This window comes from Takifugu flavidus, chromosome 11, assembly GCF_003711565.1.
Source record: "Takifugu flavidus isolate HTHZ2018 chromosome 11, ASM371156v2, whole genome shotgun sequence".
In the NCBI taxonomy this organism is placed as follows: Eukaryota; Metazoa; Chordata; class Actinopteri; order Tetraodontiformes; family Tetraodontidae; genus Takifugu; species Takifugu flavidus.
The window spans coordinates 12,807,779-12,831,183 of NC_079530.1; the positions used below are offsets into that span (position 1 = coordinate 12,807,779).

The following is a 23,405-nucleotide window of genomic DNA, read 5'->3' on the forward strand; positions in this document are numbered from 1 at the left end:
CTGATATCCTTCATAATAAAAGCTGTTTCTTTAATTATGAAGATGGCAGATTACTGCATTTTTAGCTGGGCCAAATGGCGCACAAAGTGCCTGAGTTGTACGCAACCGTGCACAGAACCTGCTTTATTTCTTCTTTTTTTTTCTTTGTCAAGGCCGCCTTGTCCTTGCTTCATAGTAAAGCCCTCAGAATGAGTGTGGAGGTTTGTGTTCAGCAGCAGGGAGGGCGAGCAGGCACGGCATCCCCTCTCAGATGGCCACGCTCCAGTCACGTGAACAGCTCTGGGCCGGGCAAACTGGTACGCTTGAACACCGCTCCAAGTTGATGTTTATTCCTCAGCAAAGGCAAAACAGCTAAAAAGAGTCGCTTCCCCCTCTGCCCGGGCTTTCCAAACCGATAAACATCTTAATCCATCCCGTGAGACTTACATTTTTCAACCATAAAGAACAACTGGAAAAAGCTCCATCCCTCCTCGAGTCACTGTCCCTTGGGTAACCAGTTTAAAAGTGCTATATAGAATTTGCCCCCCTCCCATTTGTAAAAACAAACAAAAAAAAAAATCAATGTCTTTTCAGAGGTCTCTTCATTAATGAGAACATGTGTGGCAATAGTTACTTTAACTTTACAATATTGTTTATACAAGAAATAAAGCCAATCCTATTCTTACAGTATGTACAGCCCCCCCGCCCAGTCCATGGGTACATAGACATCATCCCCACAGGTGCAGTTGTTCTCTGAAATGATATTATGTGTTCTTCAGTTTAAGTCCATGTGCCTTCAGCCGCGAGTCCTTTTCCCCATCCTTCCTTTGCCAACATAGTTTACAGTAGTGCTTCATTTTGTAGCAGCAGACAAGGTTCTGTTCACTCTTCATCCGTACAAACCTAAAACAGACAGGATGCAGCTGTTTAGAGACAAAAACATGCTTGGGGGGGGGGGGTAAGTATAGAATAATGGGTTTTAATTGGTCTTACCTTGACAAAGGGGTGGTCCAGTAGCATGCTGGCTGTCCAGCGGCGCTTGGGTTCGCTCTCCAGACAGTGTCCGAGGAAGTCTTTACCTTCTGTGCTTAGCTTCTCGGGGATGGGGGGTTTATGGCCCATTCCCACTTTGTACATGATCTGAAAGTTGTGCTCATACTCGTGCCAAGGCCTCTGCGGTGTTATATTACACGGGAACATTATTAGTCTCATCTTGTTGCTCGGCGTAAATTTAAAAATCGGCATGTTTTCACCTTTCCCGTCACCATTTCGATGAGGACGCAGCCCAAGCTCCAGATGTCCGCTGCCCTTCCGTGACCTTCCCCCTTCGCTCTGGTGATGACTTCAGGGGCCATGTACGCTGCAGACAGAGAATACAGTTCCATCCCTGTCATTGTGCAAAAGGTCACGCGACCACTACAACAACAAACGCACGATAACCTTTTTTTTTGGGAATAAACCAGGCTTTCAAATGAAATCCGACTGAAGGAAGTTCCTACCTGCTGTTCCCAACGTGCTGTTCACCTCGCCTGGCATGGTGTGAGCGTTGTTCCTCAACTTGACCGAACAGCCAAAATCTCCCAGCTTAATCAACCCGGATGACGTCAGGAAGATGTTGGCGCCTGATTTTTAAGAAGAATAAACAGCTTTAGCGCATGATAAAATGAGAACGACAGGTGGGGGGGGGGGAGCGCATGATAAAATGAGAACGACAGGTGGGGGGGGGCAGCATTAGACGCAGACCCTTAATGTCCCGGTGGACGATGCCGTGCTCGTGCAGGACGTTGATGGCTGTAGTGGTCTGTTTACTGTAGAGTCTGATGACGTGCTCCTGCAGCCCCAGCCTGGACACCTCCTCCAGGGTCCCCTCGTCACAGTACTCCATGAAGATGTACATCTCCTCCTACAGGAGAGCACGCCGGGAATTTAGGATGATTCAACAGCAACAACACGCGATGATGACGGCCAGCGGCAGGAAACGCATCCTACCCGGTGGAGCTCCACGCCGAAGTATCGCACCAGGTTGGGGTGTTTAATGCCTTCGAAAATCTTCAGCTCGTCTGCGGTCTCCTTGATGGTTTTGTGATCGTTCGGCTGGAAGCGGATCTAGATGATGGCGATAGAATGTCAGGGGGTACCTTTAGCTTTAGCTCATTTACAAAAGACAACCAACACACCTCTTTCATGGCCATCAGCTCTCCAGTGTCCACATTAATGCAGGTGTATACCTTCCCATACTGGCCTTCGCCTGTTCCAAAAAACCCCAGAAATGTATCATCACATCTGTATTCACGCACCTTTCATATCAAAGCCATCAGTATGCCGTTATACCTATTTTGTTGCCCCTCTGCCACTTGAAGGTCACTTTCCTCAGCCCGACATGCATGACGTTGTCGTACGACTTGGGGGTGTGGCACACTTGGCCGATGATGTTGCGCTGCTTCATCACGGCGTAGCGCTTTTCCTCCAGCTTGCGGATCGAACGGCGGACGGCCTCCAGGGGACACTGCCTGGCTGCCGTGTCTGAGCCAGGAGACGAGAAACAGCAACCAAAGTTAATGTGAAACGCTACGTAAGAGTCAATCCATCGCTCTTCAGCAACCAGCGAGCGCACCTTTGGACTGGCTGATGAGTGTGCGAAGCTCCCAGCTCCGACGGGCATCCTTCGGATAGGAGGGCTCTGGAGGAGGAAAGGGGACACGCTTCCATCAATTGAAAGGCTTCACCTTCACAGTCTGGCTTCATTTGAAATGCTGCCCACCTTCTCTGTCCTCTGTGGGGCTCGAATGGCGGCTCAGGGATTTAAAATTCTCGTGGTAGCTGGATCCTCTACAAGGACACGGAATTGAAACACTGACAAAAAGTACGGTTTTGGGATTGGCCAAGGTGAAGCCACAGAGTCCGGACTATCTAGTCTATAACCGATAAAACGCGGGACTCCTGATGACACAATAATGACTCTTCTCCCTGAAAACCCAACAAAAACCCGACACCCAGCTTAGCTTTCGCGTGAAAAAAGTGAGAGTTCAGGAACCCTTTGCTTCCACATGCAACCATCGCTTGTAGAGAAGCACACATAAAAACACACATATATAATGGCGGCGAGTTACCAAGCATCTCAGCGTGGCTAATGTTAAAAGCACTAAAAGCAGAATATTAGCACTCCCATTTTCACAACATGCACATCGATCGCAGGGCTCAAAAACAGCACATGTAATGCATCTTAATGCTAAAATACACCGTCGGGTTTTTTATTCTCTCGATTTCATCCTAAACTTGAGTCACGAGTGTTGTTTGACATTCTCTAGCAGGGGACTTGGGGGCATGGCTACCTGACATCATTGGGGCTGCTGCTGGGCGCTTTGGTGTGGCTGTGTTCCCCTGGGCCCTGAGGGATGGGGCGAGGGCCGTTGGGGAACAGCTGGTTCCGGAGGTCGCAGGGGAGACTTCGAGAGCTGTGTGGTGAAAAAACAAACTGAGGAGCTCTGCCTTTGGATGTGACAAACGCCTGACATGGGATGGGAATACACATGTGTGAAGGTGTGGCTGGACGGGGGACAGATTCACACACTTTGGTACGATGAGGAAAAGGGACCACCGGCGTACTCATGCAAACACGTGCGGCTGCACTCGCACAAAGCCCACTAGAGAGCAGAAGTGTCAGCTTCAAACAGGAACAAGCCATGCAGGAAAGACTTGAGGCTCATAGACAGCATCCACGTCACTTACCTGAAACCTTCTACGTTGGGGATGAAAAGGTTGGGGTTTGGTGGGTCGCTGTGGCAACGGGGCACCTTAACAGGACGGGGGCTATTCCTGGGGGCTAAAAAAACAAAACGCAAGCCTAAGCTCATTTTTGATGAAACCCCATCAATTTTGGAAAATTATCCCAATTCGAGTTCCATTAGTAGTCATAAATTCTGATATTACAACAACACAAAATCAAACTTTAACCCCTAAAATGAATTACCATACAGAGAGTGACGTTCACTTGGTTAACATATGGTTACATATCCAGACGGCATTTCTTCTGTTGGCCACTAGGTGCCATTATTGTCCCGTTTATGGCGGCAATAAAACCACAAAGGTGGCTAAAAGAGGTGAAATGAGCAGCCCCGAGCCACGGCAGCAGGGATCCTCTTACCAATGTACAGACCGGTAACTGGGCTATGAGGTTTTCCAATCACGTGTCCGATGCATTCATTCATCAGAGCCTGTAAATTCTGCAGCAAAACACACACAAAACAATTTGTCGCAGTCCGCGTTAGCACGGCATGCAAAAGTATAACGCAGGGGAAGAAGAACGCAAACGTACCAGGAAGTCGTCCTCTGGCAGAGCTGAGATGAAGGCAGGTTCAATAGCCTGAAGAAAATCAAAACCCTGAGTGGCCCACCTGCAGGTGAAAACAGATGATGAGATGTTTTATAGACGGGAAATAAGAAACCATGCAGAAACATTGTGGCTATATACCGAGTAGATTTATGTATCCTGATACAAAAGCACATCTTGTTCCATCTCATATTCTGTTCCTGCTTTGGAGAATGATCCGTGCTCAAAAGGCTAACATAATATCGGTTATTACTGGAAAATATAACTCAAGAGTTGTAGCTACATCTCGTGAAACTGCCCTCGGCCTGTTAAGAGTACAATGTTGCCATGGCAGCTTAGTAAAGAGGCCGACGAAGATGCCAAAATAAATGTATTATCAGCCCGTGGCAATCCACTGAACATAAATACAGAAATATCGCAGCAGCTCTTCAAGCCTGCATTTAAATAGAAGTTAAAAAAACACAAGGTTGAATGAGTTAAAACCATAACTATAGTATACCTGGGTTTGGTGCCCCTGCCGCTCTCACATTTGGTGAGGACATAGGTCATCCATTTGCGGGCGAAAGCTATGTAACGTTCCCCGATCCTCTGCCTGAACTCCCCTGACATCAGGCGCACCACCTCCTTGTGATACTGTCATTCAGAAACAAATAGGTGTGAGTCTGAGATGTGAATTTTGTGGCCTTCATTTTCCAACATCGCTCGGTTACCTCAAAGGCAAAATTGTAACCCTGTATCATCGCCTCCCTGTAGTACTGATGCAGAGTGGCCGACTCGGACTCCTCCACCTCTGCCTCAAACTCTGTGGTGAACATGTACTCCACGCGGTCAATGGCTGTGCTGATTTTAATGCATAGTTGAAGCGCTTCGTCCTGCGAAGGGGGGAAAAAATAGAGGTGATGTTTGTGAACATTTCAAGATGATGAGAGGACACATTCAAAACTGCAAACTAAAACATTCGACAGAAATCCTCAGAAACGCTGCGGAGCGGACACGAAACAGAGAATCAAAAAGTGGCCTCGCGCAGCAAAAAATTCTATATAATGAAAATAGAGCAGTGGAAAACAGATGTGAAAGTAGGACGTCAGTACACCACAAAAGCACGTTTTAACAGCTCAGAAGTCGTCAGTGTGTGTTTGCTTACGCACCTTCAGCTCCTCCAGAGCGCTGGCGATGAGAGGTTGACTGGATGTTTGTTCCCGGCACAGAGTGAGCACATCCTCCATGGACTGCTGAAAGGCCTTCCGCTGAGCAACCAGGTGCGCGGACTGCATCACGATGAAGAGCAGGTTGTCCACCTGAAAGCAAACCCAGATATTTGTAACTAACAGATACATAGCGAACCAATAAATAAATGCACTTTAAACCTTAATAACCTTCATAGTCCTCAGAGTGTCAACCGTTTCCATCTGGGGGACCAGTTTGAGCAGCCCTCCATCCCACTGGGTCCAGTTTGAGTCGGTGGTGGGGTCGCCGGCTCCGTGTTTACTCATGAGCAGATAGGCATCGTCCTCTGGCATCTCATCAGGCTCTTTAGAGCAATCCTCACCTGCAGCGGCATTGAGAAGCTGCAGGATGAGAGGCCGCTGATCCATCAGGGCAAAGGGCACAAAAACCTGCAGCTCCTCCAGGCCTGGAATTTGAACCTGGAGTAAAAGATGACATGCGTTACAGATACTGGCAGAATCCTTTCAGAACTCACGCAATTTTAAACCAAGTCCTCATCTGTTTCACAGTTAAAGTGTCATTTTTTTGACCTTTTAATTGCTTTCTTCAATGAAATTGTGGTCGAGAATTGTAAAAATGGTATGTTTGTACAACACGAACCCACCTTGGCGTAGTTACTCTTCTTCAGTGCCTCCAGGAGACAAGTGACTCCATTAGTCAGACTGAACTCTGCAGCAACTTCTAAGTCCTGCAGGAATGAGAGCAGACGGAGTGTTTCAGAACACACTGTCCTCATTATTTTTATTTTTTTTGGCAAGCAGAAAAAAAACAGGGTCACAGACGTAAAGTCGGTGTTGTTGCGGCCTTCTGTTTCCAAGGCAGCAGCTAGTCAACTCGGATTCCTCTCACCTTGCGGAGCATTTTGGCGAATCCCAGAGCTTTTGATGCTCGCTCCCTGGCCTCGTGGAACAGCTCCTTAAGCGACCGGCTCGTCTCAATAACAGACCGCCTGATGATTTTAAACATGGACCGTTTTAATGGCGTCACAAAAATCAGAAAAATCCTGACCGAGAAATTTACAAACAATCGCTCTGACCTTATCTCGTCGGATGCCGTGCTGTCATCGGCGCTTTCCCAGAATTCGTTGCCACTTTTCTGCAGGCCAACGTCGAGGAACTCCCCGGTGGATTTGAGCAGCATTCCAGCAATGTCACTGCGCACATCCCAGACGTCGTCCGTTAGCTCCACACAAACACCGGCTCATGACGCATCAGTTCGGTTTGCATGTTACTGACCAGAAAAGCTTCCCAGACTGGGCCTCCCCGCCGCGGATGTAAGGCGTGATGACCTTGGTGAAGTTCCACTCCTCCTCCAACAGATTCTTTAAGCTATGCGAAGCCTGCGGCAGCTGTTGCAACATCTGGATCCAACTGTGCATGTAGTCAAAGTACACCTAAGAAGCAGAGATCGATGCAAATTCAACCGCGGGACCTTTCACGCGAACTGCTTTTCAATTATGCAAAAGCCCACAACCCTGAAGCCGTCTATTTAAAGCATCTGTGGCTTTGAGAGGAGGGAGGGGAAGACCTGGGAGACTTACCACCAGCATCTTGTGAAGGTCCTCTTCAAATTCATCGATATTGGCATTTGTCTGCAAGCCCTGTGCATCCGTCACCACGCCTCGCAGCATGAACTGATAATACTGCTTCATCAGGAGACCTCCTTTAAGGACCTCTTTACACTCGCGTACTAACTGCAGAGCACAGAGCATTAAATCAGAGACGTTGTAAACCATAGGAAATGTCAAAACTAACCCAGTCATGCAGTCTAGTATGTGCAAACACAGATGTGATCGAGTGAGAGGCTCCAGCTGCGGCTTGCCTGTTTGATGCTGAGCAGCGAGGGTTCGCCAGCAGGTCTCTGCTCGAGTCGGAGTTTAAGGCATTCGTGGATGACGTTAAGAAGGACTCGACACAGCACGAGAAACGCCGGCTGGAAGGACGGAAGGTCCATGCCGATCAAGTCCTCCCAGGACACATTCTCTGCTCCCAAGTCTGGGTTGGCCGGACCACCGCAGGACTCGTGATGACGCGACAGTTCTGGCAGATAATCGCTGTACAGCATGGGATCCGGGAAGTCTGCGAACTGGAGGAGGACGGTTGCGATGCTTACAATCATAATCAACAGGCGGTCCAACGAGTGTTTAGTTTTAAGAGCACGTTTACAAAAGGAGCGCAAGGTTCAAATCCCGCGAAGCTTTTTAAATTCATAATACTGTTGTTTCAAATGCGGCTTCATTATGAGGCCATATTAAGTTATGTAAATTTGCTCTGTAAATATTAGGATTAGAGTGCCTTGCTCCAGAGCACTGAACTTCTGTACCAGAGCACCAAGTGAAGTGAAGTGGGAAAACAACCTAGAATTGGAAGCAGTTGTGTTCAATGTCCTCTCATCTCCTCTGTTAAAGCTGCCCCGCTCTTTACCTAAAGCTTCTTGCTTACCTCCAGTGCGGGAGTCTGGCGCAGCAGTGCTGCTCTGGCCCTCTGGAGCGAACGGTCCATTAGTTTGTGCAGTCTGAGGATGAGCTTACGCAGCCCCATCTGTTTCAGAGCTTTATCCACAAACGGCCTGTAGATAGCTGTGGGGCAGAATACTCCTCCTCCTGCCAGCACCTCTGTACTTACAGCACCAGCGGTTGGTAGGAACTCCTCGGACAACAATCGGGAAAATTTAGGTATCAGGGAGGGAGAGAGCTCTCCCGCTGCTATGTGTCCCGTTCCCCCGTCCTCCTTGTCGGCATCTTTGTCCTCTCCATCGCTTTCAGGTGTGAAGGTGGCCGTCGAGTCGTTTTCTTCGTCCTCGTCGTTCTCGTCTTCTTCATTGCCCCGGGAGCAGCGAGGGGAGGGGATCTCGAACACCGGCCACCCGATGCGGGATAAGTCGTGCAGGCCCAGCACGGTGGCCATGACACGCAGCTTCTGGTTGAGGTCCTGGGTGATGTTGAGCCACAGACAGAGCGCCTGCACCCTGCCCTGGAAGTCTCGTGCTGCATACTTTTCATAGTCCTTCTGCAGGGCCTGTAAAGACGGGTATAAAGCCTCCACTGTTTCCAACAGCTCCATTACACGTTTGACTTGGTCAAATGCCAGCCGCTGTCGCTGAACATGCCCCCTGCAGTCAGCACCAGAGCCCAGAGGCTCTGCCGCGTTCATCGCCGTTAGGGGTGAGGCGCTAAAGGCAGTGGGATCTACTCCACAGTGGTTGATCTCTGCTACGGTAGGTTTGCTCTCTTCTCCACAGATGAGATCTGGGACACAGTCTTTGTCACTGTTTTGAGAACAGTGCATCCCTTTCAAGACGGCGTAATTCACCTTAAAGTGAAGCACTTCGTTGATAATGTCAGGGATGGCCTGGCGGGCGGTAAAAAGGAAAAGGTCTTGATCAGTGGTGGAGCGCCGTGCGTGCCAGGCTTGCAGCTCTAACCAAATGACCTCATTGTTGTGACCCATGAAGGCCATGTTCTCGAGGCCTCTCTGCTCCTTCTCCTTCCTCTTGGAGGACATAGATGTGAGTTTGAGCAGCAGCCGCAGGGTTTCGAAGAACTTGAGCCGATCGGCGGGGCAGTCGGTCCTGGAGGTCTGGCGGTGCGTCCGGGCCAGGTGGGGCATAGACACGGGCAGTTTGCAGCTGCTGCAGCCCAAACTCAAGTAATGTTTTCTTGGATCCATGTTGAGAGCGCCAAAAGGGCTGGACTTTGAGAGTGGATCAAGCATAAAGGAGCCCTCGAACGTCTTTTTGTGGTCTCTCTCGGTCGAGCGCAGTGTTGCCCTGTGCTTCTTGCCTTGCTTATAGTTGTGCTCCTCTGAGGTCTCTGTCGGCCTGGGACTCTCTTTCAAACCAGATGGGCTTACGTCTGCTGCAAGGCGCACACACACACACACACACACACTTACACTTAATGAGTTGTGGATACACATAAGGTAAAACTGCACTTTTAGAAAGAAAAGCATAACGGACCCTTAACAGGAGACCGACCAGTACTCTTCGTCTGGCTGTTTCTCAGGTGTTTCCCAGACATGCGTTTCATCTGACGGTGGGTATATGGAGGCGACGTGCCATACAGCTCTTCTCCCTCCTCCTCACTGGGAGAGTCCCAGGATTCCTCCACCTCAGAGTTCCGTTGGGATGCATCTTCCACTGGCCTGGCCTGCCTGTTGAGGAGAGAAGCCAAAAGGTCTAACCGGGAGCAAACTGTGCTCTGTGGTATCACGCTTAGAGCAAGTCAGCACCTTCACTCATTTCAGTGGCATCATGGGCAAATGTGCACGCAAGGTCACTGTCTGGATGTAGTCATAACAGGGTGTGCAGCAAATCTCTTATAATGCCACGGCAAACATGTTGCCAAACTGCAACTAGACTGGATGTCTGCTGCTAGCAGCAGACTGACGGGCTGTCTGTCCTCAGGATTCCGAGTGGCTGCCGCACAGTTTCTTCACTAGCACAGTTGCAGGCATTGCCACAGCACAGGCGCGGGATAATAAGCTGTGGCTTTGCTACTGGCACCCTTTTTTGCTCTGGATAAACATAATAGCTGCACCACTGAAGGAGAAATAGTAACCCTAAGAAGGATGTGCTAAGTCATCAACCAGGATGCACTATTATCTTTTTTTTTTTTACATACAATGTGTGCAGGCATTGTTAGCAGGGCAAATGCTAATGCATCATCCACAAAATCTGATGACAGCTACGTTGCTCTAACTCTTGAGCACTATCGGTGCTTTTATATGTTCAAGACTTTGGATGAAACAAACTTGGCAGCATTTTGCATGGATTTCTGCTGAAAGGAAACCTTACAATCACTTGAGATACTTCCTTCTGGGAAATAAAGAAAACAGAGTGCAGGCGGCACGCCTTCCCAGATTACAATGTCGGGGCTTTATTCCCTAATGCCTTTCTGAGAGTTTTTTTAATAGGATTAGAGGGAAAGGTTAGAAGGTCTGACCCTGCCAAGCAAAACAAAAAAGTGAAAGCGGAGGAGGGGGCGATCCAGGCGTTCTGAACGCTGGTGACCATGTGTCCCTCCATCGATCATCTGGCAGAGAGGCACCCCCCCAGCACGCGCCTCTGGCAGCCTCTGTGTAGGTTGAAAAGCCCCCACACTCCAACACTGTCATCACAGCAACTGCCAGCGTGCGCTGCGATTCTTCTGAAAACTGACGTCACACGTGCAAGACGGCTTCATTTTTAAAGGAACACACATGTGCACGGCGCCAATGAGGGATTCTTCTTAAAAAAAAAAAGCATAAACGACACTAGTTGCAATGGCAACGTGTTGCAAATGTTGCTTTAGTTTTGTGAAGGTCTGGTGGAAACGACCAGGACAAATCATGTACTGATATCTTCATAAAGGTCCATCTCAGACGGCCGCCTCATTCCGTCCTTCCACTTTTTTTTAAGGTGCAGACATGAGATCAAATGGATGAGGGGAGAGTATGAGAAACATTCACTTAAGGCCGCTGCTTTCTATGGCTTTCCTTAGAAAGCAGCGGCCCAGGCTCCTGTCCTCCATCTGCCCCAGTGCAGTGCACACGTACACACACACACACACACACACACACACACGGTCCCACGGGAGCAGCTGTGCAACGACATGCAATTCAAATAGACACCTGCTGCAGACCCTGCTTACGTTGCAAGATTGCAAGCGACATCAAGACATCAAACAGCCATGACACAACAGAATGATCTCTACGTCAAAGTAGAACAGTTCATTTAGAGGGATTCTGCAGGGGACGCGGTCTGGCTTCTTCCTATGAGATACAAAAATATCTTTCTTCAGTATGCGAGCAGGGAGAGTCACATCAAGGAAATGGGTTTGTTTCATTACAAAGACTGGCCACATTCTCGCCTTTCAGTCGCAAAACCGGACCAGTTTGGGGGGCACGGCGTGCACGACACGGCTTCGCCTCTCGGGATCTGTCATCGGGAAGCTCAGATTGTGCTCACTTTGTAAACATTCCAAAGGTGTGCGGTGATTGAGGACGGAAATAGTACGTGCATGTGAGAAGGAACTAGCCCCGGCTTTAAAAAGATTCCCCTCTACGCGGAACAGCATGACTGAATCACTCAGGAATGGCAGCGAGACCAATGACGCCACGACTGCCGGGTATTTGCTCGGTTGCCATGAAACACTTCCAGCACACACGGGGCCGCTGCAGTAAAATCTGCAACAATTACCCTTTTTTTTTAAAAACTTTTGTGCCATTCTACTTGCCGGCTGCACGGAGAAGTCGCCGTCATGCGTGCCCTGCAGTTAACCGCGGCTAGGCTAGGGCGCTCAAGCTGTCCCCGCTTGGCTGCAGCTTGTGAATTATCACTGCAGATGGTGTCTGGCTGGTCTCAATGGCTCATCTGATGCCTCGCTGAGGCACCAATAAAGGCCAGTGGAATGCTGAAGCCCCTGGGCTGTAACACTGAGTGCATAATAAACAGCACAAAATCAAGAGTCTTTTCTGCAGAGCGACTGAAGCAGTGATACCAAGGGCTGCCAGAGCCTGACCTCTGACCCCAACCATCCACACTATTGTTCCAGAACGGGACTCTCTATTGTATAGCGGTGACACGTGGCCCGTGAGGCCCACAGCTGAATAGCACACAGCTGGGTAGTGAGCACACTTGCTCACAATACCGAAATTAAAAGTTTTTTTTTGTCCCCCCCCCCCGCCTTTTTACCAGATAGAGCGCAACAAGAAGTTGGTTTTTAGAATCCAAACTGTTCACTGATTGAGTCACGCTGGAATAACTGACGCCAGAGCATTTGTGCAACTCCCCCCCCCCCCCCCCCCCCACATTGTAAAATAAACATGTCTGTGGCAGTTCAGGGTCAAAAGGTTGGGAATTTAAGAGCAGAAAGATGTTTGTGTGCATGCACTCCACAAACAAATGAATTTATTTAAGTGCAGCACACAATGCTGACGGGCTGCACGCTAACGCTGGATGCAGTGGTCATGGTTTGCATAACAGACTGAAGAAATATTGCACACAATGTACTTGACCCCACCCTTCTCTGGAACAGTGTGACATTCAGAAGAGTGGACTTCACAACCTCTGCAAGGTTTACTGTACACGCAAGACAGGAGGCGCTTTATTTTGATCACGGAGCAAAATAACATGCGCACGCTTTGATTTGACTCTCACAGTGGCTCCGTTTCTACAAACCTCGCTCCACTCACTCTTTAAAATGCCCACAAAGAAATGCCCACAGGCCTCAGTGTTAAGAGTGAAAGCTCATAGCATTAATTACAGCCAGTCAGTCACATGTTCTTAAATGCAGACGCATGCTTGCAGACTGTGGGCTCCAGCATGAGGTAAATGGCGTAATGACATGTTTTTTCACCCTTTGCCACTTGCATCATAAATGCAGCGCAGGCAGTCGACTGCTCCACCTTGGAACCCTGATCTGGACCTGTAGAGGGAAATGTGAGCTAGTTTCGACTTGCATTCAAGAGAGCAGTCAAATTATTTTTGCCCCGCTGGACGGTTGTGCAAAAATCCTCCGATTTCAGCAGCGCATCTCGTCAGTAGCGTCGCCTGTCCTAACAAGCGTTCTGTTGTTTTACAGGAAGTGACAGCTGAGGGCGACAGAATGTGAGAGTGGCAGGATTTTAGCGAATGCAGGTGTGGGCAGAGACAGGATGCGGACAGGAAATATTCCAGGACGGTCCATCTGCGCTCCGCAGGCTGCGCTCCACGCAAATGCGAGCCTTTGTGAATGCTACCCACGGCATGCACCATTCTGGGGCTCCAGGCAGCCATCCACTGCACACAGCTAGACCACATCCTGAAATCTGTGGAATGTTTGAGAGCCATAATGTCTTCACGCTGGCTTTAAGAATGAGAAATCATTGACAAAGGACTTCTGTAGTTGCGACAACAGTGGCTCTTGGACTGCCGAGCAAACACATAACGTTCCCAGAATAGTCACCGCTGTGATCTAATGCTTTAAATAAATAACTCTGTATCTAAACCTTATCGGGATGACTCCGATTTGCCTGATTTGGTGTGATGTTTGATAAAAGTCACCACTGTTGCACAGGAGGTTAATAACTGCATTTTTTCCCCTTTTATGCAACAAAGCCAGCAGAAGAAAAAGCAATCACAATAATAGGACCGGAGTTGCACAACCATGCCAGCAGTTTACGTCCACTTCAGCCTTAGTGGCCACAATAACAAGTGAATAGCAGGCTGCTCATTCCTAACAACAAGCTACTTGCTGGGAAAACTGGGTGGCAGACCTGAAACAAAGTGCAAACGCCTGCGAAACCGAAATGAGTGCAGAAGACATAACAGAGTCCTGGGGGTTTGCCAGGAGCAAACCATGCGGAATGTCGATTCAGAGATGTGCACATAGGACAAAAACACCTCCTGCGTGTGTCTGTGTGCATTCCCAATGTGAGATTGCAGACATTTTATCGACAAACAACCTTGGAATCGAGCACGACCAACGCAGTTCGTGGCTGCACATATCTGCAGAAGCCTGTCGACTAAGTTGTAGTAAGTAACAGAAGACTAAATAACTGTTGCCCGATCTATTTTCCATAAACTAAAAATATATTGTATTTGCGTTGAGAACAACAACAGCAGCAGCGCCAAGTTTAGCAGCACTGGGATTAACAATAACACTGGATCAACATGCTAGCTAAAGAGCGAAGTTTTTGATTTGGGCTGGTGATAAAAATGCAAGGTCTGGCCCTTTCAGATGAAAAACATCACGCTTGTGTTCTTTAAGCCAGCATTGCATAAGCCACCTTGCCTCAGTTCGATCACTTTGCACTAGCAAATTTACCGGGGGAACAATAAAAGTGACAAGAGTCAGCTAGCCGTTGTTAGCTAGCTTGTACTGTGACATGTTGCACTGTTAGACGGCGCCTGGTATTTGTCCAAATTGTTACCTTATCATTTGGCGAGCATTCTGTCGCGATCTCTGGCAAACGTGAAGCAGATGAAAGGTCTGTGTCTGCAGCCAGGTTCGCCCGAAAAGTGAAGCTCCAGGGGGGAAAAAAAAGTTTGCAACTCCGGTGTGTTGCAAATGCAGTTCGCTGCACGCGTATCACTATTTGACAGGAAGTGGAATTCTAAGTGATGCGCGAACGCCCACATTGGGCGCACTGCATAGTCACGTTCGGCTCCCTATTTGGCAAGCGCGGGGTCCTGATGGTGTACAGTCCGTACAGCGAAATCACGTACCTGCTGGGCTCGTTGCGATCCGGGGGCTCCATAGCAAAGCAGCGGCTCCTTGATCCTAGCCGTGCATGGACTAAACCATGTCTACGCACTCTCAGCCAGACTTTGCACCGTTCAGCAGCTGCAAGGGGTAGGATTGTATGCCTCTCGGAGCACTTTCTATCCGCCGGCACAGCGGACTCTCGCTGGTGCGTATGCCGTCGCCATCTTTCTACTGTTCATTGAGGAGTGCCTCGCTCTTGCATTACTACGGCGGCCCGGATTGGTCACGCACGGATACGACAGTGCAGGGGCCGGTGTTCCTCTGTGTTCTGGGTAAAGTCAGAGTGATTCAGCTATGACTAAATTTAGACTGATGCGGAGAGTCACGCTTTGAATCCCGTACTTAATATTATACTGAAAATGCAATCTTCCAAAAGTGGCTGAGTTCTTGCCACTGCTGCTACTAATAATAATAATAATAACACAGTATAATATTGCACACTGCAGCAATAGCTGGCTGTAAAAAGAACATTATGTGTACAGTTCCTACAAGAAACAACAATCTATACGCAAGAAATATGTAACTAGATATAAATGAAAATGTTTTCTTAAGTAAATATAGATGCACACAGTGCTGAACTTTAAGATTTAAAGTGATGGTGCTCTTCTTATTTTCAAAATTACTTTGGCTGTCTTTTTTTTATTTTTAGGCACAGTTTACTAATCTGCTAACTGAAAACTTGTTGATTCTTTAGCCAAACTTACTGCACGCTTCGACTCTGGTAATTAATAAAGTAATTCACATTGTAGGGATCTGGCGCCCCCTGGTGTCCACGAGGCGTCTGCATTTTGCGCGCACATTATCATTAATATACTAATAAATTGATGACTAAAAGTAGATGTTCTAATGGCTTCGAGTTGTCATTCTACGATTATTTCTGTTATGATTTTGCCATCAATAGTGCTACAAGGATCACAGTAAAAAAAAATCCCACCCAAACAGGTTCGTGTTATTTGTTGATTTAGGATCGACTCCTTCTTTTCATCCTTTGCCTGATGGACCAGTTATTCGTGAAGCTACTTTCTCTCCACACCCCGCATTTTTCAGCGTTTTCTTTTCACAGTAGCTGGAGAAAGGCTGACAAAAGGTCACAGCCGCTCGGCTGTTGTGAAATGAATCCGGGGGACCAACCGAAACACCGTCAATGAAACGACTCGAGTCATTATTACCTTGGAGGAGTGGGGCGATGACGTCACAGCCCCTTTGTCACCGAGACGACAACGGATGGATTCACGTGTCTTTGAAAAGTGGGCGAAATGACAGCATCTTATCCAAGCGAGCGTCTTCAGTGGACTTCTTTCCAATTATTTTTAATTGCATCAAAACCCAAGTGTGCGACAGCGAAAAGTTGTGTTTTTTGAAATCGGGAATTAACGACTGCTGCGCGTTTCGAGGCTTGCTTTTATTTTTCGCAGCGAGTCTCTAAATTTAAAAAAATATATATGTGTGTTTGTACGTTCGTTATTTTATAAATAGAAATTGTGTTTACATATTCACTCATTAGCACCAGCCCTTCTGTTTGGCGCAGTACGAGATGTTTTTCAACTTTAATCTTTACAGCGATGACAAAGCAAAAGTTCCGACGACCGTGAACGCCTCAACACCACCGCAGGTTGCGCGGAGGGGGGAAGCGTTTTCGTTTGAGCTTTGTCTCTAACAATATCCTCCTTGCGACATATCGGGACACTATTACACAGGAGGAAGATCATTTTTAATTATCTATGTATTTTTTGTAATTGTAGTTAGCCATCGATTAGCCCGGCGCAGATCTAATACAGCCTATCCTGTCAGAATGCTTCAGTCTCTCGCCAGCAGTTCGTGTGTGCGGTTAATGCAGAATCACAAATCGACGTGGTATTTTGCATCTTTATTGTTGGGTTATGTCCTTTATCTCGTATTCGGTGCTATCATATTCTCTTCGGTGGAGCTGCCGTATGAAGACCTCCTGCGTCAGGAGCTGAGGGCCCTCAAACAAAGGTTCCTCCAGGAAAACGAATGCCTGTCCGAGGAGCGCCTCGAAAGGTTCCTGAAGAAAGCCCTGGATGCCAGTAATTATGGCGTGTCCATCCTAAATAACGCCTCCATAAACTGGAACTGGGACTTCACCTCGTCGCTGTTCTTCGCCAGCACCGTGCTGTCCACCACAGGTGAGTGCGGCCCAGGGCGCACAGGATGTTGCAGCCCGTCAGGTGCACAACTTCCCTGCCCTTTACAGTCTATCATGCAGGATTATATACACACGGTCATTCTTGCTAATATTGTAGTAAAGTGAGAGCTTTTTGGTGCCATAACTCTGGGACAAATCTATGGAATTAATTGATTCCTTCATGTACAGGAACTCCTTTGATCCCATATCTGCTTAAATGTTTGAGACCGGCTTGTCAACATCGCCTCCATTTCCCCTAAAGCATATTTAGAATTAAGTCCCACTGTACAAATAGTTGTGTTTGCTTTCTCTTCGAGGGGATGTCGTCCAGGGCTGCACAAATTTTCTTTTTTTATTTAGTTTTTTGATAATGCTTTGTCAGAACTTCAGCCTGACAGCATGGAGGCGGTTGGTTTCAAGAGTCCAGACACTGAAGGTGTCTGCCTGCGTGGAATCCGGTCTTAAACCTTTGCTTTTATCCCTCTGCAGCTGATAGTTGCAGCATTCTTTGGTGGTCCGTCTTCCTTTGTGGTCACCGTGCGTTTAACTGTAGTACTTTCCCTAATTGTCATGAACATGTGGAGTTTTTAGAGGCCCTATAATGATGAAAGCAGAAGATGAAAGTGACGATTCCTCATTTTTGTTCAGCTTTTTTTGTTACACACCTGTTAGATTCACTTCATGAGTCCTTCACCGACACCGACATGTATTTAAATACTGAAAAAACAACTTGCATATGTAGATAAAGTCTGAACAAGCTCCAGTTTAACACTCATTTGTGTAAAAGTATGGATAAAATAGGAAAACCTCCATAACATTTGAGATAATAAGAATTAACAAACCTACGCAAAGGGAACCACACAAACCTGTCGCATACTGTATATACAAAAGCCACGCCCAAAATTCACACCGCAGATCAAATTTTATGACATGTTATAATAAGACACAGAGTGGAAACAAATGCCAGCAGATGCACCTGTTTCAATGTTATTATGTAATTAAGCATCGAGCAATTAAGCTTATACCAGCGGTCAGAACGGTGGCCTGCAGGCGCAACTCAAATAGAAATAACTTTTGATATTTCCTGTCATCTCGCCTGGGTAAGATAAGAGATGGCAACGAGTGCAGGGTTAAATGCTGATCTACTTTCTATCTGGGTCTGCATCTTCAGGGTACGGTCACACGGCGCCCCTGTCCGATGGTGGAAAGGCCTTCTGCATCATCTACTCCGCGATTGGCATCCCCTTCACCCTCCTCTTCCTCACCGCCGCCGTGCAAAGGATCATGGTGTTCAGCACTCGGAGGCCGATCTCCTACGTCCATCGGCAATGGGGCCTGTCGAAGGCGGTGGTGGGCGTCGCCCACGCCGTGGTGCTCAGCTTTCTGGCCATCTGCTTCTTCCTCCTCATCCCGGCCGCCGTCTTCTCGGCGCTGGAGGACAACTGGAACTTCCTGGATTCCTTCTACTTCTGCTTCATTTCGCTCAGCACGATCGGCCTCGGAGATTACGTCCCCGGAGAGGCGGCGAATCAGAACTACAGGGAGCTGTATAAAATGGGCATCACTGGTGAGCTCACCACACCTTTATCTTCTTCTTTTCTATATAAAATGATGATTTTTGAGTGGAGTGGAACAAATTCACTTCAGCACAGAGTTCGGAACCCGCAGAGACGTTCGTTTCTAGTGATTCTGGGTCATATCACTAAAATTGAGTGTATTTCTAAAGTCGGCGCCTCATCGCTCATAAATCTCATTACATCCTGTTTCCTAAGAGGATATTACTGCCCCATTTGTTTATTCTGGAGGAACAGCAGGCTCATCTCTCAGCCATAAAACCAGCCCAGTCGAAATAAAAAATATCTATATTTGTCATGTCTACACTCTGGTTTGTGCTCCGCTCTCCAACAGCCTCCTGTGCTGAACCCATTTTCTTCAAAGTAAAGCGTAAGAATTGGCGTTGCAGCAGTTAACTGATTTGGTAACGCCACCCTGACACTGGACTTTGAACTTTGGTGTGACACGATCTACTGTGTCCTCATTTTGACCAACCCTTGTTGCCGTGGCAATAAATAAATGGGTTCACTCCAATGGCCAATTTGGTTGTGTTCCAGTCACAATGCTCCCCAAGGTCCTTTGTTGATAGCGGCTATCTGCTGCTATAGTGTGAGCTGTAGCCTGCATGTGCATGTGTGTGGGTGTGGACGTGCACGCGCCAGTCAGAGACATCATTCAGCATTGTGCCATTTTGTTGGAGAGACGTAAGACTGTTGGTATAAAGAGCACCAGAATCATTTGTACGTCCATCCTTCCTTTCTTGTGACGAAACCTTCTGCATCAGAGTTAATATTAACACGGATTTTTAGCAGTAATTAGCACGCACAGATTCTTTTTTTCCTTTTATTTTTTTAACCAAAAGGAGCAACTAATGCTCACCGATTCACAAAATCCGCTACGTGCTCCCACGGCTGTGGTCCACCAGCTTTCGCTTCCTCCAGCTCTCCCAGGCTGCAGCTCTCCTTCACTTCATGTAATACCATAGGGCCATAACGCTAAGTTAATTTTGATTTTATTTAACTTGTCAATGTGAACCAGGAAGGGAAACGGGAACCGAAAATGTTTTGACCTGCAGTTATGCTTCGGTTATGCCTGGGCTTTCCAACATGGAACTGGAATTAGCACAACGAGCACTTTACTGCCCCCTTGTGTCTACCTGTGTGAACCACATGTTTCAGACAGCATGTGTCTCTTTGTCCCCTTCATCTGTCATCGTCTACAATCATTCACTCTTCTCACATTTCTTTCTGAGCTGAATGGGTTCCTTTTTTTAAATTTGGTGTTAATTGTCTTTCTCCCTTGTCAGTCTACCTGATCCTGGGGCTCATAGTGATGCTGGTGGTGCTGGAGACCTTCTGCGAGCTGCAGCAACTGAAGCAGCTGAGGAAGATGTTCTACCTGAAGAAAGAGAAGCAGAAAGACCGCATCGCCATTTTGGAACACGACCAGCTGTCTTTCTCCTCTGTGTCCAAAGCGGCTGCGTCTTCTAACGAGGACAATAGACACATGTTTGGTAGTACAACTACTCTGGTCCCTCCCAGAAGTGACACAATCGAGTAACAGCCACCACTTAGGAGGAAAAACGGCTCCTACATGTGCGGCCATGAGTAGTTCCCAGGTAAAACTTAAGAGTCCTAAGTAGGCAAAAACATTCCTTCACTATATAGTGATATTTAGTATAAATTAAACACAACAGAAACTACAATCTCAAAGGAGCTAATCTTCATTATTTCACATCTTAGGAAGTCATTGGCCTTAAATCTTACTCAAATGTTAAGACAAATAGCATAAAATGCTACGTAAGTTTTATACATGCAGTCGTTGACAGGTAAGAACTGTAGATTAATGTGTCAACATTTACAGATTAATAAAAAAAAGTTCCACCTAGAACTAAAACATCTCTTAAAAATGTAAACATGTCAGGAAATAACTCCCTTTATGACACTGAGTTATTCAAAGACACCATGTACAGCACAATATGTCTTTGTTTTGGATTCCAGTGATGCATATTTTCACCGTATTTTATAGATCGCACACAGCGTTTGGGAATATTTGCCGGTAGACGGAGCTCATGAAAGTGTTACACAAGTGTTTTCTGCTTAATTGCTGAGAAAAAGGCCAATATTTACTTGCAAGAACTTCGGATTCCATGGTCCGTGTTTTGGCTCAGCTTTAAAAAGGTGCTGGTCGGGCTCCACATTTCTCAAATTTAATTGTGAAGGAACATATTTGTCAGCATTTATTCATACGGAAGTTGTCTATGTATGATGATAAGCACTATCATGTATTGGTTTTTCGCTCTTATTAGCCGATTGCATTTTGGATGGTCAGAAATAGGTACAGTAGGCTGGTCGACCATATACAATTGAAATTTTGAGTCGTCGTCTGGCCTGTCCCCTAAAAAAATAAAAGCTTAGTTTGCACATTTAAAGCCCGAGAGGCAAAAAAAAAAAAAAAAAGGAAAACTGATGATCCACAAAATCCTGAAAAACTAGTGCTCTCATCTCTATAAGAGTCAGCTGTCCAACTGAAACTGCTGTATTTGTATTATTTAAATGTTAAAAGTATATTTTGAATATAAAATCAACAAATGATTGTGCACCACGACTGGGAAAGCTTGAAAAGCCGCCGGAGTGTTTCTCATTTGCTCTCCAAACAAGGAGGAGGAATTTGAGCCGGCGGATGCGCTTTGCTGCAACGCCTTGTGTGTTTTGTACATGAAGGAAAACCATTTAAATGGAAAGAAAACACGACCACTGTCCGTTCTCAGATCCTCTGTCCGGCGCTGTTACACGGCTGAGTTAGGGTTTGTGGTGCCTTTAGTAACGAGACATTTCATCTGTGTTTTGGAACCTGAAGTCCTTTTTTTTGACAGCATTTCTCTTCTGTGTTCTTGAATGAATGTATTGTTTATGAAATCCCCTTTTCTTCATTGATGTCATAGCGATCCGTTTTGACATTATCTGCCACTCAGTGACGTTTTAGTATTGAGTTCTTTTTTTTTCTTTTTTATTTGCTTCCTCACCAGTCTATGCCTTCATTTTAACCGTGAAGCATTTGAATGGTTCCTGTTTTCTTAGGGGTGAAAAGGGGAACCTTTTGCCAGACTGGGATCTCTGGTTTCAGGCGTGTTTGTCGTGTCAAGACAAAAACGTTTGTTTTGTCAGGTGCGAGAACTAACTAAGTCACTCTCTTCAGGGACGGTAAGTATTGCATTATGGCTTACAGGTATTTCACTTATTTAATTAAAGGTGACAACTCAGCAAGTGGAATATTGTCAATCACTGGAATTTTGTATTTTATCTTGTGTTTTCTTTGTGTATTTGTAGGATTTTAGTGTTACAAAACTGATGTTGTGCAAAATAAGAGGAGAGCGCTCATTCATTTAAACTCTGTAAAAGTTAAGATCAATCACCTGTCGACTATCTGTATCTTAAATAAAGTGTCTGGTTTATTATTAAATTCATTTCTTTGCCGTTTAATTCCCCCTTGGATTCCAGTTTGGAACGTGATTCTGACAGCAACGCGTGTTTGTAAATCCTGTTTAAATGCGGCTCTTGAATGCACCGTCTCAGCCTTTTGGGAATTTGTTGAGCACATCTTAGTCTTCATCACAGAGCCGTGACTGAAGACGAGGGTCCTCCCATGAACACCACACATTGATTTGCAAATTCATTCGATGTGTAAGAGAGAAAGAGGTCGAGACGAGACGCTGATGATCTCCGTCGCTGCTCCCCCACATAGAAACTCAAAACTGGGTGGTTACACTTCTTGCCGGTGCTTTGCCGTATTCTTCCAACACGTCTCTCTGGGGAGAGTTTCATCCACTGTGCGGGTACTTTTGTTTTATGCAGCACCTGTATTTCCTGGAACAAAACTAGCTGCCGGTAATTACCTGTGACACGCTGCAGAACCACTGAGCCGACGACCGTGTTGTCAGGTTCGAATCCCCGCGTGAAAACGAGGGGGAGGCACAGGCGGTAACCTGTGGGCGTAATTGAAAATAACTGTCAAAGATGTCACGCATGTCGCTGCAGAACAAATTAGCCGAATTCTGAATCAGCCCTGGACTGTCTGTCTGCTCATTTGTGCAGAGTTTGGGAATCAGCTGCCCCAGGGAACCTGTTTGTTTGTTTTTAAAGGCAATTAATTAATCGTCTGCATGTTTATTTAACACAGAGAAATTGAAAATGGTAACACAAACGTGCACCATTTAGGTCAGGAGTTATGTAAGCGGGTGCAGGCAAATGACAGATGCCTGCTGGTGCTGACGGTGTGCACCGAGCCGTGAATAAACGAGTTGTTTGTTGTCCTTTTAAAGGGTCAGCCACGCAAACACAGTTGTTCCATTCAGACCGCAACTTCACAGTTTAGAGCAACAAAGCGAGGCCAGAACGCAAATCAGCAGGGAAAAGCTTGCAGGGGAATATAAATAAACAAGTAAATAAGCAGTGAAATCACTCGGAGGGTCCACCTTTTCTCTCCTGTATTGAATTTTAACTGGTGCTCCCAATTTAAACTACATTCTATTGTACATCCAAATGCAGCCAGGCTGTCATTCAGGTGAGTAACGGGGCAGAGCAGATGAAGATGAGTTCTCCGCTCACTGGTCTGAAACATTCTCGCTTCTCATTAATGTTGCTCTCGTCTCTTCATGCACGCACAGAAACACCTGAGCCAGATCTGTAAAGATGGAATAAAACGCAGGCTTTAGGTTTCATTTTGCACCCTGGACCTGTTCTCATCCACTTACTGAGAGTTAGAAAGGGTCCTGGTAAAGCTCTTTCTTTCTTATTTCTTTAAAGAATCTGGATTACTTGCAGTTTCCTGTTTAAATAATGCATGATGGTATACTCCAGCACAGCACAGCACGCTCGCACCGCGCAGTTCTGAGTCGCCCAGGAGGACTCGGCATTGCTGGGCCTTTCGTCATGTCGTTAAAA

The 23,405-nt window shown here is 46.8% G+C and overlaps 2 protein-coding genes across 6 annotated transcripts; one reads left to right on the plus strand and one right to left on the minus strand.

The window, feature by feature from the left end:
* Window positions 1-313: 313 nt before the first annotated feature.
* On the minus strand, window positions 314-15,001 carry map3k4 (mitogen-activated protein kinase kinase kinase 4). Of its 5 annotated transcripts, none has more exons than XM_057046582.1 (27): window positions 14,723-15,001; window positions 9,494-9,687; window positions 7,978-9,389; window positions 7,358-7,621; window positions 7,077-7,229; window positions 6,772-6,929; window positions 6,573-6,689; window positions 6,386-6,485; window positions 6,141-6,224; window positions 5,686-5,955; window positions 5,458-5,607; window positions 5,020-5,181; window positions 4,809-4,942; window positions 4,295-4,373; window positions 4,124-4,202; window positions 3,709-3,802; window positions 3,312-3,434; window positions 2,741-2,808; window positions 2,594-2,659; window positions 2,311-2,502; window positions 2,157-2,227; window positions 1,969-2,085; window positions 1,723-1,882; window positions 1,479-1,601; window positions 1,233-1,339; window positions 973-1,152; window positions 314-882 (listed from the first exon to the last, which is right to left on the minus strand). In XM_057046582.1, the coding sequence occupies exons 1-27, from the start codon at window positions 14,752-14,754 to the stop codon at window positions 862-864; spliced, it is 4,710 nt and encodes a 1,569-aa protein (XP_056902562.1). In that variant the 5' UTR covers window positions 14,755-15,001; the 3' UTR covers window positions 314-861. The 5 variants fall into 5 exon arrangements, with proteins under 5 accessions (XP_056902562.1, XP_056902561.1, XP_056902564.1 ...); XM_057046581.1 differs by having other exon boundaries at window positions 7,978-9,392; window positions 14,723-15,000; XM_057046584.1 differs by lacking the exon at window positions 14,723-15,001 and adding an exon at window positions 14,428-14,636.
* Window positions 15,002-15,374: 373 nt separating this feature from the next.
* Window positions 15,375-21,924, plus strand: kcnk1b (potassium channel, subfamily K, member 1b). The gene is made up of 3 exons (XM_057046594.1): window positions 15,375-16,909; window positions 18,080-18,475; window positions 19,769-21,924. Exons 1-3 carry the CDS (start codon window positions 16,555-16,557, stop codon window positions 20,020-20,022), a joined length of 1,005 nt encoding a protein of 334 aa, XP_056902574.1. The 5' UTR covers window positions 15,375-16,554; the 3' UTR covers window positions 20,023-21,924.
* The last annotated feature ends 1,481 nt before the right edge of the window (window positions 21,925-23,405 follow it).

What these genes read in the sequence shown, in the direction of transcription:
- kcnk1b (XM_057046594.1), top strand. Translation starts at nt 16,555, where the DNA reads ATGCTTCAGTCTCTCGCCAGCAGTTCGTGTGTGCGGTTAATGCAGAAT. An exon ending in CACCGTGCTGTCCACCACAG is followed by an intron (nt 16,910 to 18,079) that starts GTGAGTGCGGCC and finishes CTGCATCTTCAG; the next exon opens with GGTACGGTCACACGGCGCCC. An exon ending in GTATAAAATGGGCATCACTG is followed by an intron (nt 18,476 to 19,768) that starts GTGAGCTCACCA and finishes CTCCCTTGTCAG; the next exon opens with TCTACCTGATCCTGGGGCTC.
- map3k4 (XM_057046581.1), bottom strand. Translation starts at nt 14,754, where the DNA reads ATGGAGCCCCCGGATCGCAACGAGCCCAGCAG. An exon ending in ACACTCTGAGGACTATGAAG is followed by an intron (nt 5,608 to 5,685) that starts GTTATTAAGGTT and finishes GTTTGCTTTCAG; the next exon opens with GTGGACAACCTGCTCTTCAT. An exon ending in GGCAGGGGCACCAAACCCAG is followed by an intron (nt 4,374 to 4,808) that starts GTATACTATAGT and finishes TTTCACCTGCAG; the next exon opens with GTGGGCCACTCAGGGTTTTG.